Raw genomic sequence first — 23323 nt, 5'->3', positions numbered from 1 at the left:
GCCACCCTCAGCATGGCCTGATGAGCAGTGCCATGTCTGCGCCCAGGATCCCAACCAGCGAAACCCCAGGCTGTGGAAGGGGAGCGCTTGAACTTAACCATTCGGCCACAGGGCCGGGCCTCCAATGGTTATTCTTGAATGTGGTCAACTTCCTTTCCCTTTAAAAATGAATTAAGTTCAAAACACCAAATAACAGTAACTGATTTATGAATTGAAAATAGTGACAGGCTCAATTCCAAAGCTTATGCTTTTAAACAAGATTCAACATCTTTTATTTACATATTTATGACATACATTAATGGTCTTACACAATTAACTAAATCCAGTAACAATGGTGAGGATGGAACATAAAAGACAATTTCAAATCTTAGATTGAAATACATTTTCACTAACTAACCGAAAGACACAATAAACAAGCAGCCATCACAAACTGACAGACTGTATGTCAATTCACTTAAAATTGTAGGTCAGCCACACAGCTACGGAAACAAAGGGAAACTTGCAAATGCAAATATTACATATACAGGTATAATGCATGCATGGCATCACATTTATTCTTTATCTTTTAAGCCATTTTTAAAGTAAACTGGAATAAGTATCTTAATATATGTACATCAAGGCACATTCTTTTCTTGTGCTTTAGGAATGATTTACATGTGATTTGTTTGTATCTTAATTTTACACCTTATTTTAGCTTCTAAAACTTAAAAGTTTAATTTTAACAATTATAGTTTGAGTGGTAGTTTCCCAGAGGAGAGAAATGTGCCATCTCCCCATGGTTATCTTGAAAATCAGAAAATTGGATAGCTTAAAGGGGTGGGAATTTAAAAATCAAACACAAATTAATATATTAATTCTCAGATAACTTTTTAAAAATAATTTACTGTCAACAATTTGGTGGACCATAATTTCTTTAAGTGGTATACCATCATGAGGGCTGAAGTAAAGACTCTTCAATATTCTGAAATTACTTGACAATTATATGGTATCCACAGGACCGCTGTAGATGTCTATATTGCTATCCTATTTATAAGCTGCAGTTTTTCAACAAAATTGAACAATTAAACATGATACAAAGCTGCAAACATACCGAACCTAGTTTTAATGTGTTCATTCTTGAGCAAAAGAACAACATTCATTTTCCCCCCATTTGTTGTCCTATGTTATCAAGAAGAAATTTCCCATCAACAGTGTTTAATAAGAGTGTTCTTTGCTCATGGTCAATTTATTTGCCTTGAAAAGATAGCATAGTAAGGCTTTAATAGGCATTTCATGCATTTTAATGGCATTTTAAAAAACAGCTATTCATAAGGGTTCCCCATATAGATAAGTATACTGTGCAAACTTGATTACAACATGTAACTCATTAAGTGCTTTAAAATAGAATAAAGAATCCCTGACATATAAGGGGTTAAAATAAATAGTCAAGAATCACAGATTTGAAGCATTTAAAAAATGTAATATACCTACGCATCCTACTAAAATGCTTTATATTAGATCTTTTTTTTAACCCATAAACAGGGCAAATGAAATCACAGAGCCTCTATATTTTGACAGGAAAGGAGAAGAAAAGCCGACTGGTGCAGCCTTTTAAACTCAAGTATACAATAATGTCAAAATGCAAATGAAACCGTACAGTTTTTAATTTAGTACAGTTCTTTATAAACATTAATTCATAAAAAGTATACCATGATAAACCACTGCCATCAAATAGATTTGTTTTCAATTTCCTTACAGTAAATGGACTTTTCTATAGACCCCATTAGCCAGACAAACCGTTTAGAAATGTTCAAACATCACCAAACAGCCCAGAGCCTCGACCTACAGTCCAGGCGACAGCCATATAGTACTGTAAACAAACATTCTGGGAGCTCAGCATCCATGAGATGTCACTTCTTTTTATCTCCACTGCTATACTCATTCTGCTTCTGAAATATGTGCCACCTCTACTTCAACAGTTTGAATGGCTTCTGCGACTTCAGAGAGCTTCTGTCCTTGCTGCTGTGCCAGCACATAATTAACCACCTGCATGATACTTTGGTCAGAAAGTGTAGATACTGACGGACACTCTTCCGTAGCTGCAACAGCTTCAAGAGCTTCCATAGTTTCTCCTGTCACCACCACAGTCTCCAGTTCTTGAGGAACACTGCTTTCTTGTTCCTGCATATCTGCTGTTAAGATGCTAACAGCATGCTCCACTTGAGTTCCTTGGTTATGAAACTGAAGGGTATCTTTTTCCAGCATAATTTTGCAAGGCACATAATCTCTGTGGAATTTAGTCATATGTTTACGGAGTGTTCGAGCATCTATGTAGGCTTCACTACATACGGGACAGACATAGGGCCGTTCACCTGTATGTGTTCTGACGTGGCGTTTTAGAGATCGGGCATCAGCCCAAGATACTCCACATGTTAAGCACTCAAATGGCTTAACTCCTGTTAAAAAAAAAAAAAGGAAAGCTGTGTGTGGTGAGGTCAAAGTACCAAAACATATTAAAGAAGCCTGATAAATAATGCTCTTCTTTAAGGACAGTAACCCCTAAGTCTTTCTATCTTGACTACTGCAGTCTTTTATTTAGGACCTAATGGTTTACTTAAAATAAACCAGACTCTGCACTGTAATCTCTCTAAAGGTGTTCCCATGGATAGAAGTCACTGAGAGACAACTCTGAGTTTCCTGTGCACAGAATCCCTTAACCTTCGCTGAATCCTGTCATCCTAGGATAAGGACACAGAGGCTTCAGGCAGTCAGTTCAGCATAAAAATGTTGGCACAGAATATTAAGTTCACTAAAAAAGGAATCTATCTATAAAACAATTAGGCATGCAGATTCAGGGTCACCTCTGTCATGTGAATAAATCGTCCATGAGAAATCTCTTATCAAGGAAGGTGAGTAATAGGCTGAGGGCTGGGGAAGGGAGAGTCACTCCTGGATTGGTTTTGTTCTATGAGATGCACACATGATATCAAGTGTAGTTACCTTCATGGTTGTTCATGTGCCTCCTGTACTCTCTCAGCTGAGTGAACTTCCTGCCACAACGTTCGCACACCCGCTCCAGGTTCTGCTTTGCTCTTCCTTTCTTCCCATGGGTAGCTTTCTTTACATGCCTTCTGAATAATGCTTTCTCGTAAAATTCTTTGCCACATATATTACACCTAAAATAGCGGGGGGAAGAAAACCTGAACTATTTTTTCCAAAGCACCAGCATCCATAAGATTAACCCAAGTACATAAATCTCTCAATTAAGTTCACACCCTCCTCTCATTTACCCACCTGTAAGGCTCAGTGACAGAATGAGACTTCACATGGGAATACCAATCTTTTTTCCAACTATAACACTTATCACAAAATTGGCACTGGAATGGCTTCACACCAAGATGCTTGTTCATGTGCTGGCGAAGATCTCTAGCTTCAAAGAAACTTTTTTCACATCTGCAATAATAACATTCAATCATGCAACTGGATCATCTTATTATTCTTTTAAAACAAGTTTCCAAGAACTCAGTATATTCTTGGGTTTCTAGAACTCATCAAGATGAGCCCAATTTAAAAGAAAAAAAAATTCACTAGTATTCTAATCGTGCAATAAGGCTGCTGGGTTTTAAGTTCTTTTAGCTCTAGAGCACTAGAAACATTTTAGAAAGAACCACGTAGAGCTCCCAAAGGTTATTACAGAGGACATTTATTTTCTGTCCCCCTCGACCCCATCTGATCCCTTTTTACCCTCTCTCATTCTCTGTCCATGTGTTGGGAGTAGGCCTCAACCTTGACCGTGAGGATGGAACAACTGGCTCAGGCCAAAGTCGACCTGAGCACGGCCTTCCCTTGGCCACAGTGATCGATTCGGGGTAACCAAGTGACTGAACCAGAGCCAACGGCAGTGAACCTCAGGGCTGCTGGAGGAACTATGAGGGAAGTAGCTTGACAATTTGGGAGTTGAGAGGATGTGGGGCTGAAACCATTGCCACTGCCTTGTCCATATGAAGCCTCAGAGACACCAAGTGCTAATGAATCTGAATACAGTTTATATTAAAGCATTTAGACACCTAGATTTTACTTTTCATTCAAGCCAGTTTAGGTCGTTTTCTTTCACTTGCAACTAAAAATGGATTGATAATAAACTACCTTTGTTTTAAACAAGGACTGACTAGAGTGACATCAGCAAATACTGCAGAATAGGGAACACCAAAAGCCCATCCCTCCACAAAAGCTGTGGACAAATTGGCAAAACTATCAGAATCAATTTTATTGAAACTCTGGAAACTAATGAAAAGTTTACAGTGACCAGGAAACGTTTAACCAAGAAAAAACTTGTTGAATCTCAGTAAAAGAGCTCCGTGGCATTTGAACTTACCCTAGCCCGGTCCCCGGTCCCTCAGCTCAGCAGCAGCCGTGAAGACGAGCCTGCATTCCCCCTACAAGTTCCTAGTGCCAGAGGGACTTCTGCTCAAAAAACTGTGGTTGTTTGTTTTGACCTATGTTGTGACTCCCTGAAGGATCCTCTCAAGGGCTTGCCTTTATTGTGCCTGACTCTCCCAGGGCTGAGGACTGGGCGGAAGGAGGAGGAGTGTGTTGAAAATATTTAAAGGTAAATGTACGAGTCACTGCTGCCTGGGGCAAGGAATAATAGTTTGGTACAAACAACACACAAACCTTACGTATTGGGAGGAAAGGCTGGGCATGAGAGACTCTGGGGAACAGGGGCTTTGAAAAACTCTCACAGATTCCCAGGAACCTAGAAGTCCACACACTTAGCCAGGGCTGGGCACACGCTCAGCAAAGACCTGGGAAGGCCCTAAGCTCTCACCTCTGGCCGACTCTGCACAAACAGGAAGAGAAGGCCAAGGCAGAGTTGTGAACGGACTAAAGCCGAGAACTATACACTAGAAAAGGATTAATTTTATGTTATGTAAATTTTACCTCAATTATAAAAAAGAGATTCCAAGAGGCTTCGGAAAATGAAAAAAGGGAAAAAGAAAGGGAGACTGAAGAAAGGAGAAACCAGCAGAGGGCCCAGAACTTCAGAGGAACTGCCCAGAAACAAACTGGCTGGCACTGGGACCGTTTTTTCCTACAGTACCCACCTCCAGGGAGCACATCTGAAGAATCTCTTTAAGTCATTTTAAATGAGTGATTTTATGCTATGTGATTTATATCTAAATGAAACTTTAAAAAATCATAAATAGCAACATCAAAGCTAAAAAGACTGATTAAAATCAAGGGTAAACAAATAGTTTAATATCTTCAAACATTCTTTTTACAGCTTTATTGAGGTCTAACTGACAAGTCAACTGCAAGGTATTTAAAGCGTACACTGCGATGATCTGATGTATGTATACACTGTGAAATGGTTCCTCCCATTTAGTTAATTAACATATCCATCACCTCAGAGATAAATCTATATACATATGTGAACATTTAGGTTCTACTCTCTTAAGTTTCAATTATACAATACACTGTTATCAACTATAGTCACCTCAAAGATTTTCTCTTGAAAGCCACTTTCAAATAAACTGAGTAAGAACATAAAGAAATTGACTGGTTCACATATTAAATACTTACTGAGTACAATGATAGCCTCGAACCTCAGGCTTTGGCTGGTGTTTCTTTAGGTGCTTGCTGAGTCCAGAGCCTCTGTGAAAAGACTTTCCACACACTGAGCAAAGGTACTTGGACTCTCCTTTAAAAAAATAAAAACCGTGTCACAAATCCAGCAATCAGGTGCCCTTCCAATAGAATACTGTATGACATATTTCAGAAGTTATCTGATCAAGGGGACATGAAACGATAACGTTTGGCAGTCACCTTCTAAGACTAACAAACCACATCAAAATCCCTATTTCCTCTCAACTACAGTACTACGCCCAAAGAACGTCATACATTTGCATAATCATCAGGATTATAACAGCATAGCACCAAAGTCCTAGAGCAGGCCTCTACCCTTCACCGGCCATTTCCACACAACTGCTTTAAGCACTGAAAATAAGTATGTGTAGACCACAACTTCTAATAAAATTATAAGCCACATATCACGCTGACAGTTACATCTGCCTATTGCTTAACTTTTTAAAAGCAGGATCATTTCCTTAGGTGCCTGGATCTATATTATGCATGATTTAGTACTCAGTACACATAAAACTAGACTTAAGAACACCTTTTAACTTTACTCTCATTAATAAAAAACTGTAGACATACAGCCATCACAATATCAATATAACTTCCAAAATAATCACAGTGTAATCAGTATAATAGTAAATTAATAGCACACAATATCTAACTATGTCAATATAAATTTCTCATTACCTGTGTGAATACTCATATGTTCTTGAAGACTCCGTTTGGTAACAAATGATTTAACACAGAGTTCACACTGGAACTGCTTTTGTGACTGATGGAGACTCTGGTGTAACTTTAGACCATGCTTGTAGATGAAAGTCTTTCCACAGACCTAAGACAGCAGAGGTATTTAAACCAGTGTAACAGAAAGGACATATCGGAAGAATGAGGACAGAGAAACCAGTATGCCATTTTGAATCAAAAACTTAAATTATAAGTAAAACAACAAAGTGAAAGTTTAAACAAATGCCAGGAATATCAGCTGGCTGATCATCTTCTGATTCAGTACCTAACAAATACTGCCATTTTTCTTACATCCATGTGGTCACTGGAGGAGCTCAAAGCAGTACAAAACCACCTCACGTTGCCCTTGTGAGACTGGTAAACAGTACACCTTATATTAAAAGGGACATAGGAGCTTGATCAAGAAAATATACTCATCTGCTGCTACATCAACTAGAACAGTGCTCCTCAAACTCTCTGTGATGAAGAACCACTTTTTTTTCCTTTCCCCAGTCCACTGGGGAGAGATTTTTGTTAAACACGATAAAAACATCAATGTCAAATTGCCATGACAATTTCTATAGCTTTACTCTTCATTCCTGTACTTACCTGCCATGGACTACGTATTTGGAGTAATGCTACACTAGAAGACCAGAGGCCCAATTAATACTTAGTTCTTAAACTTACGAATAAAATGATGTTTACGATTTTGTTTCAAAATAATTGAGTGCAGGAGGAAGCAGGGCAATGAGTGACAACATACATAAAACAACCGATCACGTGTTGATAACTTTGAAGCCGGATGAAGGGTACAGGAAAGTCTACTCTCTTACATTCTGTTCTTATATAATAAAAAGCTTAAAAAAACCCGAGAGAGAGAAACATTAAAAATCTCATTAAAAAAATCTCATTGGTTCCAAAACTGTTTAATAATAAAAACAGTGGATCATGCTTATATGTAAGGCTATAGGTGCTACTAGAAACTTTTCACTGTTCCAAATAGCCCAAAGGTGGCTAATCTCAAGACTCTTACCCAAGAGTCTTATTTTGGCATCTGGGTGCCCTTAGCCCTCAGCTCTAGAGAAGGACAAACAGCTCAGGCAGGGTTTTTGCTGAGATCTTCAAGCCATGGGTTCTCTTTCAGCCTAGGATGGTCCTGCTGAAGGCTAAGAGATGACCGGGATGATGAACTGTTTATTCTCAGCCAGTGCATCCTCTGAACCCTAAGTTTCAGGAACAGCCTAAATAGATTCATCTCAAATTACAACAAATTAAACAGCAAATTAACATAGCTGGGAATCACCCTTGACCCAGGCAACAAACTGAGAAAACCACAGAATTCCCTTTGACATTTTACAAGAGTGAGGGTGACTCCAGAATCAGCCAGTCTCACCAGTTAAGTTCCAATCTTCTATATACAACAAAATGTCATGGCTTTACCTGGCACGCATGTGGCTTTACACCTGTGTGCTTTAACATATGTATTCGAAGAGAATATAATTTAGGTAATGTCCTTCCACATATGGAACATATAAATTCTCGTTTGGTTCTGCCCTTCTCAGACGATGTTCCTGATGCCTCATTAGACGTGGAATTGGAAGAGGATGAGGCAGGCGAATCTTTTCTGGCATGTCGAATAAGATGTGCTCGCAAGGAGGCACGGTACTGGAACTGTTTTTTACACAACTAAAAGGAAAAGTAAACAAAATTCTGTCCAAATGTAACTCTATTACAAACGTTAAGTGAAACAACTCATAGTTTAACTTTCCATTTCTTTGTTACAATTATACAATCAATAAACACATACACTACGTCAAAGACAATACGCTGAGTATCAGGTTATAAAGATGAAAGGGATAGGACCCAGGCCCTCCTTTGGAGAGGTTTATAATCTAACCACAGAACAGGATTTATATGTAAAAAAGGTGCAATATTTAAGAAGAGGGAGCAAGAGAAGGCCTTGCTGAGGTGGCTAGGTCTGTCTTGAAGGAATGGAAGGACAGAGACAGAAGAATCTGTCAGTGTGAGTGCTAATACCTGCTGGATGGAGAAAAACGGGTTGGAAAAAGTAGAACGATAAAACTGTGATGGTCTTTGGGATTTCATCCTGAGTTGTTGGGGATTCATGAAAGTTTTTGTTCTTTCTTTTAAAATCAAAGTTATATACGCTCACCATCTACAAAAACTATTTTTTTAAAAATAAATAAAACTCGTCCCTTGGTCCACTACCTCTACCACTTTCTCTTTTTGACTTTCTCATGATGCTTATCTTTGTAACTCTAAGTAACATGAATAATGGATGACCCTCTCCTCTGCCCTCCACTCCCTAAATACATGCAAATCCCTTCCATTACCCTACTTTCTCACGACAGGGATGTCATAATTTGGATTAGATCAATTACAGTGCTGACATTATTTGGATGATGTGCACATTATTATGGCTGGGCCACATAGTACACTATGATTCTCTTTCCTATCTTTTTGTTTTCTGTTTTGCTTATTTCTCTCTGTATTTACTGCTAATTCATCACCTAAACCCTTCCCTCAACTACGTGCTGAGAGGAGATTTAGAACACATCACCTATGGGAGATCTGTCAGAGCCTTAGGTCCTGCTCCAACTTGGGCTGGCTGTTCCTACACTTGCACAGTCTGTAGAACTGGACCCCCCATTCTCCGGTCCCCACGTCTGCTCACTTTAGTGGAATACCTCTGCCAAAAGCTTCCTGAGAACGGGAGTTTGGGAGGTAAAGTTCTGGAGACCTCGCATGTCTGAAAATGTTCTTATCGTACCACAGAAACAATTTGACTGGCTACATATTCCAAGCTGGGAATCACTTCCCTTTAGAACTTTAAAGACATCGTGCCATTCTCTGCCTTCTAGCTTCTGTTGTTACTGCTGAAAAGCCTGGAGCCATTCTGACCCTTATCCTTCTACGACCCTGACCATCTTTTCTCTGTCTTGCAATTTATAAGATTTTTATCTGTCTCTTGATTCTGAAATTTCATAATATATCTTGATAAAGATTTATCCTCATCCATGGTTCTGGGCATTCAATGTGCCCTTTTAACATGGAAACTTGCATTTTTTTTAAACTAATTATTTTTTAATTTTAATTTTTGTTTTTATAGTTTATTGGATTGTAACATTATATAAATTTCAGATGTACATCACAATATATTTCGAATCCTGTGCAGATTACATCATGTTCATCACCCAAAGACTAATTATAATCCATCACCATACACATGTGCCTAGTCATCCCTTTCACCCTCTCCCCCTCCACCATCCCCTCTGGTAAGCACCAATCCAACCTGTTTCTCTGTGTTTGTTTCTCATTGTTTTTATCTTCTACTTATGAGTGAGATCATATGGTATTTGAATTTCTCCCTCTGACTTATTTCACTTAGCATAATACCCTCAAGGTCTATCCATGTTGTTACAAAGGAAACTTCTATTCTGAATGTCTTGAAATTTTTCTTTATTACATCAGTGATTTTCTTCTCCATGTTCTCTGTTTGGAATTATTTGGATATTAGACATTAGACAATCCCCTAAATTTTTTTCACTCCCATTTTCTAATTTGTCTTTTGCTTTCTTTTCTGATTTAGTCAATTATATTTCTCAACTTTTCTGAAATTTTTATATTTGTGTCATTATATTTTATTCCTAAAAAAGCTCTCTGTTCTCTTAAAGTGCCCTTTTAAAAACAGAGTACCTGGTTATCGTCTGTAACTTTTTCATTTATCTCTGACATAAATCATACTTTGGGGTTTTTTTTTTTTTTTTTGAGGTTTTCTTCTCTCTGTATAGTCTTGGATTCCTCAAAGTTGCTTTTTTTTCTGGAAATATTTATCATGAGTCTGATCACTGATGTCTATTCAATTTCAGAATAAGATGTTAAAAAAAGAGATTGGAGGGGCCGGTCTGGTGGCGCAATGGTTGGGTTCGCACATTCCGCTTCAGTGGCCCGGGGTTCGCCAGTTCAGATCCCAGGTGCGGACATGGCACCGCTTGGCACGCCATGCTGTGGTAGGCGTCCCACATATAAAAAAAAAACAGTTGAGGAAGATGGGCACGGATGTTAGCTCAGGGCCAGTCTTCCTCAGCAAAAAGAAGAGGATTGGCAGCAGTTAGCTCAGGACTAATCTTCCTCAAAAAAAACCCAAAAAGCAAAAAACAAAAAAACCAGATTGGAATGACTGTGTAACTAGAGGGCGGGATGCCAACCACAGGCTTTCTTCAGCAGCATCTTTAGGTCTTTTGTTATTGGGCTTCGGATTTCTCATCTCTGAGAAATCTTGCTTTCGGATTAAGGCTGCTAACATTCTGGAACTTGAGTAGGAAAAGAGAAGCTGAAAGGTTACCATATTCAGTATGTACACTTTGACTTCCCCTTGTTGTAGGTATAGTACATTCACCCTCACTGTACACCCTGTGCCCCAGAGCAGTTATGGTTTTATCTTTTCCAGAAAGTAGAAGATGGATCTTTGGCTGAGGGGATGGTGGTGGTGATTTCTTTGCTTCTTAAAAACACTTTCTAACAACGAGTCTCACTTCTGCTTCAAGGTAGCTAGTAGGACTAATTCCAGAGCCATCTGGTAGTGTGCAATACAATTCAGATTGATCAGCTTTCCCCACTGAAAGTGGGAATGAGCCCTTTCAAATCTGCAAAATCAGTTAGTCCATCTCTTTATCAGAGTCCAGATTTAGCTGCTAAGGTCTTCTCCCTGTTCTCTTTGCCCTTCTATGAACTTATACTTTTAGAATGAAAATTTAATGTTGTCTTACAAGGCATTAGGAGCAAGCAGAGGTACGTCACTGAATTTTTTTGGTCAAGGAATGACATATACAAATCAGAAGATGACTCTTATAGACAGAGAGAATACAAATGATAGGATAATAATGAAGCAGTAAGTTGGATTCTATTTGTCACGAAGTTAGAGCCATCTTCAATTAGCTTTCCAGATACTTACAGGACACTTGTAATCTCTAGCTCTCTCATGTTTCAGTGTGTGCATTATAAGGGCATATCGTCTCTGAAAAACCATTCCACATTCCCCACATTTATGGGACGCTTCTTCTTCAGTATTCTCCTTAGCATCTCTTTTTGGCTGTTTCATCTTTTTTCCTCTTTGAACTAATTTCTGGGCCACCTAATTAAGGGATAGGAAGCATAATCTAAGTAAATATGCTCATTTTGATTTTTAAAGTCATGAGTCATAAATATTTCAATTTCACATTTATTACTATTGATATTTAAAACATTAAGTTGCTTTCTTGCACCTGACTCCCCCTCCCTCCCAAAAGAATCTTCATGACAGGCATAAGTTTATCAGTAAAATGCTTTCAACCTAAAGCTAAAACTACAAAGCTCAACTCTTTTCTCATCATACCTGTTGTACTGCTGACTTAGGAAGGGCTTTCCGTTTCTGCAGCTTTTTCTCCATTCCTTTGTGTAGTCGGATGTATCCCCCTTCGTTAACAGAACGCTGCCGAAGCCTGCTTCTGTAAGTGTCATTATCAGGGCCAAGGTCTGGCTTTGCTGTCGGTGCAACTGGATTTTCCTCATCGTTTAAAGACTGGCCAGAGTTCTGCCTAGGCTCTGTAATGTCTTCAGCACAGATGTCCTCAGCTGATGTATCATTTCCCATATCACTGTTTTCTGGAGAGCTACTAATCACATTCTCTTTTGAAGCTTTAGGATGAACATTAGAAACTGTGCTATCTTCTCTGCTGTTTAAAGTTTCTAGTTCTGTCTGACTGTTTTTTGTTACTAAATCAACAGAATGCACTTCAGGATGGGAATCAGTTATACAGCCTGCAGGTGACAGAGCAGCTTCAGCCTCTGAAGAAACCTGGGGCTCAGGCTGTTGTCCTAGCTCTCCATTCTGCTCAGCTTCTGGCAAGTCTCCATTCACCAGCAGGACAATTTCACAATCCCCAAGCTCAGTAGATAAAGTTGTCGTGGTTCCCTCATTGCTGGCCACAGGAGGCGCTGTAGCTCCATTTTGTTCTGTTAAGTCCTGGGTAGATGCAACAGTTTGTACTTCACCCTTCTTATATACTGTTAGCTGCTTCTCTTCCATTAGTTTATGTACACTTTCACAGATTTCTAAAACTTCTGACATAAAAAGATGACGAGCCAAGACGGCTACGTCAGCCATGCTATAGAAGTCAAAGCTCAGCACAGAAGTATAGGCAAATTCCAGTAAAGGAAGGAAGCTTGCCTTACAAAAACCTGTAGGAAACAAGATAGATGGGGGACAAAAAAGTCAAACCACCACTAAAACATCTTATAAGAACAATTAAAATATACGATTATGAGAGTATAAAATAGAACATAAAGGCCAATACAACTATTTATTCTGCAATTAAACACCCTGGATTTGTTTTGTGTTCTGGTTGCATATTAAACCTTGACTAACTCACTTCCATGAGCCGAGTCTCTGAATACCTAAAATAGAAAATAATATCAGATTTACTACCTCAAAGAGTTGTTGTAAGGCAGTCATTTTCAAACTGTACTCCTTAGAACCCCGGGGGTTCCTCAAATTCCCCTCAAGAAACAGCTGCTGGAGAATGGAGGGTAAAAAAAGAGAGGGAGGTAGGTGAGTAGGCAGGGTTCAACCAACCTGTCCCCTAACCTCACTTCAGTAAGTGTAGCTGTATATTTTCATAGAAGTCCATATAAAAATTGGATTGTGAACAATGGGTTCTACTACTAAAAACGTAAAAACAAGGTCTATGGTAGGAGTCAGCAAAATTTTTCTGTAAAGAATCACATAATAAACATTTCAGGACATAAGGTGTCAGTGGGCCATTGTAGCTGGAAAGAAGAGCCATACACAGTATGTACACAAATGGGTGTGGCCGTGTTCCAATACATCTTCATTTACAAAAGGGAGGGAAAGGAGAACTGGCCTTTGGGCTATAGTTTGCCTATCCCTGGACTAAAGAACGAAATAATTACTATGAGGTATTACATTTTTATTTTATATGAGAAAATAAGATCAGTTTCTCTCTTTTCTAAGTTCTCAGTACTTCATTTTCAAAGCCATTTTTAATATTCATGATTCAAAACTCAGAAGACACAGTGATAGGTCCAATTCCACCTCCATGATTAAGAATGTGTACAGCTTTCCAGTTTCTTTATACAGTCAAGCAAATATTATTCCTCATCTCATAGTAGATGTCATCTTACATATACTGTTCTATGTCTTGCTTTTCTCATATAATAATTTATCTTAGAGGTCTCTTATCAAAATATAGAGAGCCAAAGCAAGCCTTTAAAAACTCACACTTGCTGCACTTTTCAGTTTTGACTCAAGGTACATAAAATGTGGTCCTTTTACACAGGCAGATAGGGGATGAACAGGTGTAATGGGAAGCCTCGAACTGTGAGATACATTAGGAGTCAGACTGAAAACTGAGGGGACTACATATCAACATGATCATCACGGCTAATTCTGCCATTCCTAGGAAAGCTGATAATTAAATAGGCTGAAGCCAATTAATCCTGCCACAAATCACGAGACCAAAAAGCTTGAGGTAAGTAAGAATATTTCTTAAAACAAACAACAAACACGACACACCAACAAAATCCTGTAGTTTGGTCTTTTACCTAGGACCTCTTTAATTTCTAAGTCTGAAGTCAGAAGAAAAATTTCCCATAAAAGAATTAACACTGTTCCAAATAAGACTTTAAATATCTAAAACTATTTTTTCAAAGGTACAAGTCATAGGTTTACTGCAAAATATATAAAACACAAAAGAAAATAATAAAAATCACTTATAATCGTACTTCCAGGAGATAACAGGCAGATAATTTTGGTATTTTGTTTTTACCCTAGTTTTTTTACATACACATACACACATTCTGCAAAACACTGTAATCAAAAGGAGATGGACATTTTTGCAAGATGAAAAAGTTCTAGGGATCTGTTAACACAACATGAATACAATTAACAACAGCGAACTGTACACTTAAAAATCATTAAGAGGGTAAATTTTATATTCTGTGTTTTTTACCAAAATTTTAAAAAACAGACAACAACGGTCATACATAGAAAACTTATGACAGGAAATTCCACATCCAGCAGTATGGCAGACTAAAATACCCTCCCTGATTGACCCACTTAAAAAAAAAGCTAGATAAAAATATTTAAAAATATTATTTAAATAGGGGGCTGGCCCCGTGGCCGAGTGGTTAAGTTCGCGCGCTCCTCTGCAGGCGGCCCAGTGTTTCGTTGGTTCGAATCCTGGGCGCGGACATGGCACTGCTCATCGGACCACGCTGAGGCAGCGTCCCACATGCCACAACTAGAAGAACCCACAACCAAGAATATACAACTATGTACCGGGGGGCTTTGGGGAGAAAAAAGGAAAAAAATAAAATCTTTAAAAATATATATATATATATTATTTAAATATATTCAGCGCCCCAGCACAGAGTGGAAGAGGTAGAAAAATCTTCCCTGAGGAGTCATGACCACAAGCCAGGCTTAATTTGGTGTTTTATTTTGTTGAATCTATAGCACTTCAGTAGTCAAAAAAAGCTCAAGCTGAGAATTTAAAGCGGTCCCAGTCTGGTAACGCCCTCAGCATATAAAGAATCAAAAGTTTTCTCTGTGGAAAACACCTTCAACCCAGGACTCAAAAGATTTCCCATGAAGTTCCAAAGAATATGAATTCAGTGTAAAAAGACTTTTTAAAAAAAAATCACAAAGAAACAAGGCATCATGAACAAGAGCTAGCAGAAACAAACAGCATGAGTCACACCAGCAAAGATTTTAAGTACTGCTATAATCAGATATAGAAAATAAAGGCTGGCATAACATCAATAAAAAACAAAAGATCATACAAAGTAGCCCCCCAAAAGGGTCTACTGAAAAAGTACTAAATAGAACCTCTAAAAATGGAAAACAGAAATTAGAATGAAAAGCTCAAATGAATTTAACAGCAATTTAGACACAGCTAAAGAGTGAGTGAACTAGAATTTTCCAGAATAATCTACAAAGAGATGAACAAAACATGAAAGAGAGATTAAGAGATACAAAATATAAAGTGAGAGCGTATAACTGGAGTTTCAGAAAGGCAGAAGAGAGAACGAGGCAGGGACAATTTTTGAAGAGATACTGGCTGAGAATTTTTCTCAACTGATGAAAGACAATAATCTCAAATGTTGAGTTTAGGGAGCCCAACAATTTCCATGCAGGACTGTTAAAAGTCAAAGATCCTCATGTTGGATTAAGAACAAAATCCAGAAATATGATGCTTAAAGAGACATCTAAAATATAAGGATACACAAATAGATTGAAAATAAAAGATGGAAGAAAGATATCCTAGGCAAATATTAACAAAAATATTGCTTACATAGCTAAAACATATTTACATAGCAGCTAAAATAGAAAATATTGTTTACAATAGCATCTAACACAGACTTTAAGGGTGAAAAGCATCATTAAAGATAAAGAGAGTCACTACATAATGATAGTAGTAAAACTGTACAGTAGTAAAGTTGTAGTTTTTCTCCAAGCTAAAGCCAGGAGTTAAAAAAAAAGGCAGCAAATCCCTAGTAAGAAAAATTTTTAAATAAAAGAAAAGGCACAAATAACCAACATGAGGAACGAAACAGACATTATTTATAGTCTCTGGAGACATTTAGAAGAGAACATCATGAAAAATTTTGTGCCAATAAACTTGAAAATTTAGATGAAATGGACAAGCTGATAAAAATATAACTTTCTAGGGGCCAGCCTGGTGGTTCGGCACTTAAGTTCACACATTCTGCTTTGGCAGGCCGGAGATCGCTGGTTCAGATCCCGGGTGTGGACCTACGCACTGCTTGGCAAGCCATGCTGTGGCAGGCGTCCCACATATAAAGTAGAGGAAGATGGGCATGATGTTCGCTCAGGTCCAGTCTTCCTCAGCAAAAAAACGAGGAGGATTGGCAGCAGATGTTAGCTCAAGGCTAATCTTCCTCAAAAACAAAAAAAAGATATATATACACATACACACACACACACACACACACACACACACACACACACACACTTTCTATAAATTACTCAAGATGCAACAGAAAACCTGAATAATTAATTCCCTAATCTTTAATTAAACTTGTCAAATTGCTAGTTAAAAATCTTCCCACATGGTCCACTAAGACCCAGGCAATTTTAGCCACCATTCTACCAAACATTCAAGAAACAAATAATTCTAATCTCATAGTAACTATTTCAGCGTATGTAAAACCAGTAGGGAACACACATTTTATAAGACTAGACCAACTCTGATATCAAAACATGACAGTGTGGAAAAAAAAAGGAAAATTACTCATGAATATAGATGCAAATGTTCTAAACAATGTTAGAAAACCTAACACAGAAATTTATACAAAGGTGATAGATGACTAAACTGGATTTATCTCAGGAATGAAAAATTAGCTTAACATTAGAAAATCAATGTAATTTCTCACATTATCAGAATGAGAAAAATAAAGATGGTCTTGATAGATACAGAAAAAGTATGTGGTAAGTCAACACTCACTTCAGAGGGAAATTCCTTAATGTTAAAGGGAGCATAGAGCTATCTATTTAAAATATTTACCAAATAATATATTCATGGTAAAAATGCACTTTCTTTAGAAATGGGAATGAGTTAAATGAAGCTTCCATCACCATTTCTATTCAACTGCTATTTTATTGAGGTCTTGGACAGCATTGTAAAGCAAAGGAAAAAAGTTCAAAATATAACAACTGAAAAGGTAGAAACAAAGCCATTATTATTAGCAGTAAGATATTTGTTTTATGTGGAAAATCTCAAAGAATCTATAGATAAATGTCTGAATGACTAAGGGACTCTAGCAGCACTACTTATAAAAAATCAATATACACCAAAAATAAATCAGAAATTATATAATTTTAAGAAGGAACAAATTATAATAGTAATAAAAAGTATAAAGTACCTTGGAATAACCTAACAAAAGATGTGTGAGACCTTTATGGACAAATCTCTAAAACTTTATTAATTCAATGTATTCTCTACCAAAATGCACTCTTTTCTTTTTGTGGAAGTTGACCAGCTGCTTTTACAGTCTGTATGGAAGAGCAAAAGGTTATGAATAACTAAGACTCACCTGAATAATAAGGTGGGAGACTTTTCTTATTGTTATAAAGCTAAGGGAATTAAGACCAAGCGACAGTAGCGTAGGAAGAGACAACCAACACCAGAACAAAGCCTAGGATCAGCACCAAACACACAGGGAAATTTGTTCTGTAAGAGAATCTGCATGGTCAATGAAGTTTTCACTAAATGTTTCTGAGACAAGTGATGATCCAAACGGGAAAAAATGAAATCGAAGATCTATCTAACAGTGACAAAAATAAATTCCCAATAGATTAAAAGTTAAATATGAAAGAAAAATTATAAAAATTTAAAAAGACCACATACGAAAATATCTTTATGACTGAGAATAATTTTTTAAAAGCATAAACATGAAAGAATATACTGATAAATTCAATTATATTGAACTAGGTAACTAAAGATGTACATTTTATCACTGTCTTTGATACTGTACACATATTTTATAAGTAGTACTTAATATTGAAATCAAACAATTTTTCATAATGTCCACTTTACCTGCTATTGGTTTACACCCTATTTGCTGGACAATATATAAAAACTAGCATATGGGGGGGCTGGCCCTGTGGCCGAGCAGTTAAGTTCGCGGGCTCCGCTGCAGGCGGCCCAGTGTTTCGTTGGTTTGAATCCTGGGCGCGGACATGGCACTGCTCATCAAACCACGCTGAGGCAGCGTCCCACGTGCCACAACTAGAAGGACCCACAACAAAGAATATACAATTATGTACCGGGGGGCTTTGGGGAGAAAAAGGAAAAAATAAAATCTTTAAAAAAAAAAAAACTAGCATATGGAATGAAGACTAACTGAAGATTGTTTTGGAATATGAGGATGCTGTGCTACAGTTACCTCGGGGCAGACATTTCATCTGCTACAAGCTCCTGAGAAACTGGAAAAGAGCAATATTCATATGCTGCTCTCTTTCTGCTGCAGGTGCATGAAAGATAGGAAAAAAATTCCAAAGCTAACTTGTGTCAAGACCACACCTGTGATGAGTTTAATTATTCAGATGGCCCAGTATAAGACATATTCTCTCCTCTGAGTCAGCAAACCCAGAAAAAAAAAATCACTAATAGAATGTAAAGCAACTTTATGTTCCATAAAAGTTTTTGCTCACTATTGTATCCCCAGAGCCTAGGCTAGTTTCTTGCACACAGTGGATGCTTAATAGATTTTTTTTTAGTAATTAAACATACAGTTACTGCTAAGGAAAAATATATGTATTTGTCTTCCCAGAAAAGGTGGGTTTAAAAAATAAGGTAGAAAAGGATCAGTGGTTAACTAGGTAAGTGTTTATACACCTGGATAAAGTCACTTTTTTGTTTCAGAAAAGGGAAACAACATTTCACACAGTGATGTCAGTGCTTCAAGAGTTACAGCAAGTTAATATTATGAGAAAATGTATAAATAGGATTACCTATTTTAATTCTTCCTAAATTTTCATTTGTTGACTCCTAAGCCAATATATAAGTTCTAGTGAGGCCAAAAGAAAGTTAAATTATTCATTTACAATAATAATAATGAAAACAAAGAAACAAAAAACACACCTGGAATTTTGATTATTCTACATTGACAGTTTGATTATTGAACCTAATGAATTCTAATCATTATTCTTAAAAAACAAAAAGACAACAGACTTACAAAAGTGCTAATTACACAAGCTACAACATAAGACATAAGCAGTCCATTTCTAAGTAACATATTTGTTTAGTGTAGTAACAGTGATGCAGTTATGGATTTCTCTCAAACTACCTTTAACAGTGTGAATCCCAGAAATTCTTCTACTGCCACAATTGTCTTGCCTAAGAGGCAGTGACAGGAAAAGACAAGCTTTTCTATAACTGAAGCTTGGACACTGGCCAGTAGGAAGGACCTTTTCAGTTCAGCTTAGCCTGCCGCTGTAAGTGGGCTCCTCCCACCTGAGCACAAAGCTTGAGTTTGTATGACACACACACCCCCTTCTTCCAGTACGTACTTATACACAAAAAGCAAGAAATATGAGAAAATTCTTACCAGAAAGATCCACCACTGCCTCATGACTGGAAACAGCTCCTTTCTCAATAAAAAGATCTCGAAAATATTCGCTATTAGCTGACAAAACAGATTTATGAGCTTTGTACTCTTCTCCTTCAATTAACAAAGTAACATCACAGAACTGGTTGGAGAGCCTCTGTTCGTTCAGCTGTTTTAAGACAGCCTGACAATGTTTTGGAGAAGAACGTTTCACCACTCCTTTGGTGTCAACCTTTCAAAATAAGTTTGAGACCAAGAGTTGTATTATATATCATCTGTATTTCTACCCTTAACAGAATTTAAAACAAGACACATTATTCCCTTTTAAAAGATACCACTAATTAATAGGAAAAAAGAACCTGATATTCTTTATTATCCTTGTATTTAAATAAAAACATATGTTGTTGTTGCTATTTTTTGCTATGTTCATTCTATTTGACCCAAAGAAAACCTGCATTTCACTTCTTGCAGCCTGCCTCTCCTTACTAGTCAGAAATTTGATGATGTATGAAGCTAATGCAGGCAAAAAACAAAGACCTAGCCAGCTTAATTTAACCTTGCTGCAAGACCCAGACTGCTTTCAGAAAAGTATTCTGTCTACCTGTACCAATATACCATTAATCAGGAAGAGAGGAGGAGCAATTAACAACAAATTAACAAGTTGCATTCTGAAGAGAAGAAACAACAGGAATATTTATGATGAACAAACAGACAATATTAGCATACTTTTAGTATATACAACAACATAGTACACTACTTTAGACACAGACCTGCTTAAATCTTCAATGCCAGTGCCAACAGTCAAGCAGTTTTAGTGGTTTAAGAAAAAATTTACGATGACAACCAATACTAACACCCTAGTTAACAAATGTTAAAGCCAACGGAAAGCTCCACTTACAAATACAAGTTCATGTTTGGATACTGGCTTCTTTTTTGCAGGCTTGGAGGCTGTAGTTGGAGGTGAAGTAAAGTTGCTCAGGTCATCCTCCGATTCATTACTTTCTTCTCCAGATTCAAGGTCTAGTCCCAATTCTTCCAACATTTCTGAAGTATCTGATATTGGACGGGAACGATCTAGTTTCTCCTGGCATTTGCTACACTGTTTAATGTAATCTTTGACTTGCTTTAATATACCTATAATGAAAATAAAAATTAACAAGTCAAATTTAATACTGTTCTTATTTGGAAATTGAAGAATATATTATGTTGCTGATTATTTAATCTGTGTACACTAATGTATGTTCGAGTGCATAAGTGCAGACACACCCATGCCCCATAATGTAGAGAGTTCTTTAGAAAGTAAAATACATTTTTTCAAAGTTACAAGCTTATAAACGATGGTTTGCTTCCATGCTCAGGTAGACTGTTTTGTTGTTTATTCCTTGTTATTCACTTCCCCATCATACAGGATGATTATGTAGCACCAGCCATTTCCACGTGAGTTGCAACTCATTTATACAATAACTAAATGAAACTGCCAATATTCAACTGTTTTTGACCTTCATAAAAGTAACATAACGTGGTTCAAGCTAATACCTCTCCACCCTACCATCACCAGACTTGACCATGCAATTTGCTTTGGCCAACGGAACTACGAATGGATATGATGTGTACCATGTCTCGTTAGCAGCTTTAAGAAGCACTGTTTCCCATTAGTTCTCTGATCTTTGTGCCCTCTCCCAAAGAACAGCATGTTCAATATGGATCTGTCCTTTAGCCCGAACTGCAGATGAAAAGACAGGCGGAGCCAATCTGCAATCTGAACAGGACCACAACCAAAACTTGTAATGAGAATGTAAAATAAACCTCTTGTTTTTGAAAGCTGAGATTTTAGGGTTGTATGAAGTAATAGCATACACAATCTAACCTTATTCTGAATTTCAACTTCCAGCCCAGCAAGCTGGGGTAGGGGTAGGGGTAGTGAGCAAGGAGGAACACTTTTTTTTTTTGAGGAAGTTTAGCCCTAAGCTAACATCTGCTGCCAATCCTCCTCTTTTTGCTAAGGAAGACTGGTCCTGAGCTAACATCTGTGCCCATCTTCCTCTACTTTATATGTGGGACACCTGCCACAGCATGGCTTGCCAAGTGGTGACATGTCTGTACCTGGAATCTGAACCGGCGAACCCTGGGCCACCCAAGCGGAACATGCGCACTTAACCACTGTGCCACCGGGCCGGCCCCTGGAACACTTTTTATACACACACAAACCTCCTCCCTGGCATCATCCTGGTAAGGCAGGACATTCAGTTCCCATTCTACAGAGGAGAAGAATGAAGCCCTAAGAGGTAATAAACTTGTTCAAAGTCACATCCAGTAAACTGCATAGGTGGGCCTCCAGAAGCCACGTGATTTCCAATATATTATGCTACTTACCCAAGAACACATGTGTCCAACCCTGTGGCAGAAACTTCTTTCCCTCACAATTCCCAAATACAATGCAAATGAAAAGGCTAATTAGCTAAACTGATACAGAGGTATATAGTAAACTCCTGAAAAGAGTTTCAAGATGTCAAATTATACCAAGTTCCTTGCACCTTCAACCTTCAGAGAGTATCCAAGCAGTATTTCTCAAATTGTATTATGTCCCATACTTACTAAAAAAGTACACACTGAACTAATACGTTCAGAAAATTATATTCTCATTTTAGACACACATAACAGATATTATATTAGAAGCTCAGAGTTCTACAATGAGGAAACCTGTTTAACCTAAGTATTTGCCAAAAGTGTGTGTTTGCAGAATACTTCAAAGCATAACTGAGGAAATAATGGGTTGGGGTTAAATATAACTTCATAAAAAGACATTTACATGTGCATATCTAGAGAGTAGCAGGCTATATTCTAGTGTCTGAAATGTTAAAGTCAATAATAAGTCTATACCTGTATGAGGTATAGTGAGCAGGTTTTAAAAAACCGATAAAAAGGGGGCTGGCCCCGTGGCCGAGTGGTTAAGTTCGCGTGCTCCGCTGCAGGCGGCCCAGTGTTTCGTTAGTTCGAATCCTGGGCGCGGACATGGCACTGCTCATCAGACCACGCTGAGGCAGCGTCCCACACGCCACAACTAGAAGAACCCACAACGAAGAATATACAACTATGTATGGGCTTTGGGGAGAAAAAGGAAAAAACAAAATCTTTAAAAAACTGATAAAAAGGCTGGATGGATATATATTTTACATACAATTGTGAGTAAACAGAAAAAACTTTCATTCTCTTTATAAAAAAATGAAAAGATGTTCATCCTCTGTAAAAAAAAAAAAAAAGTAAATGGGTTGGGATAATGAAAAATTTCTGAAGATGAGTAGTTGCGACAACTGCACAACATGAACGTACTTAATGCCACTGAAGTGTACACTTAAAAATGATTAAAATGATAAACTTTGTTATGTATATTTTACCACAGTAAAAAAACAGTATATGGGTATGTGAGTGAGAGAAGAAATATGTAAGAGAATAGATATAAGTAGAATTTCTAAGTAAGAAAAATATTTAGGGAATAGTGCTGCTATGGAAGTTTCAATACCAAAATAAAGACAAGAAGCAGCAGTTTTTTCTAATTAACTTTGGTTGTATTTCTAAACATTTATGATTCTACACAGTTCTGTATACTCTGCATACAGCAGAGGTTTTATTAAACTATTAACTGGCTGAGTTCAAATGTATTAGAGAAACTACACAAAGTATTTGAACAAGGATGAAATATTAAGAAAAATTGCAGGAAAAAGAATTATATTAACGTATGATAGTTGATCAATTGTCTCAAAAATCACCCTATCCTGTTTTGTTAAGCTTTTTAACTTGAATGTTAGTGTTTTGATGGGATCACCTTAAATCT

The 23323-nt window shown here is 37.5% G+C and overlaps 1 protein-coding gene across 5 annotated transcripts in view; it reads right to left on the bottom strand.

Moving 5' to 3' along the window:
* Positions 1–245: 245 nt before the first annotated feature.
* ZBTB11 (zinc finger and BTB domain containing 11) overlaps positions 246–23323 on the bottom strand; it is a 28839-nt gene continuing 5761 nt past the window's right edge. For all 5 annotated transcript variants that reach the window (XM_070581990.1, XM_070581993.1, XM_070581992.1 and 2 more), the window contains 10 exons: positions 20390–20625; positions 19492–19723; positions 11735–12579; positions 11315–11494; positions 7780–8025; positions 6304–6448; positions 5563–5680; positions 3274–3432; positions 2980–3155; positions 246–2435 (listed from right to left, as the gene is read on the bottom strand). In XM_070581990.1, the coding sequence (XP_070438091.1) occupies positions 1918–2435; positions 2980–3155; positions 3274–3432; positions 5563–5680; positions 6304–6448; positions 7780–8025; positions 11315–11494; positions 11735–12579; positions 19492–19723; positions 20390–20625 (2855 nt within the window). In that variant the 3' untranslated portion in view covers positions 246–1917. The remainder of the gene's footprint in view (positions 2436–2979; positions 3156–3273; positions 3433–5562; positions 5681–6303; positions 6449–7779; positions 8026–11314; positions 11495–11734; positions 12580–19491; positions 19724–20389; positions 20626–23323) is intronic.

Source organism: Equus przewalskii, chromosome 18 (genome assembly GCF_037783145.1).
Source record: "Equus przewalskii isolate Varuska chromosome 18, EquPr2, whole genome shotgun sequence".
Lineage (NCBI taxonomy): Eukaryota > Metazoa > Chordata > Mammalia > Perissodactyla > Equidae > Equus > Equus przewalskii.
This window is presented reverse-complemented; position numbering and strand designations above follow the sequence as displayed.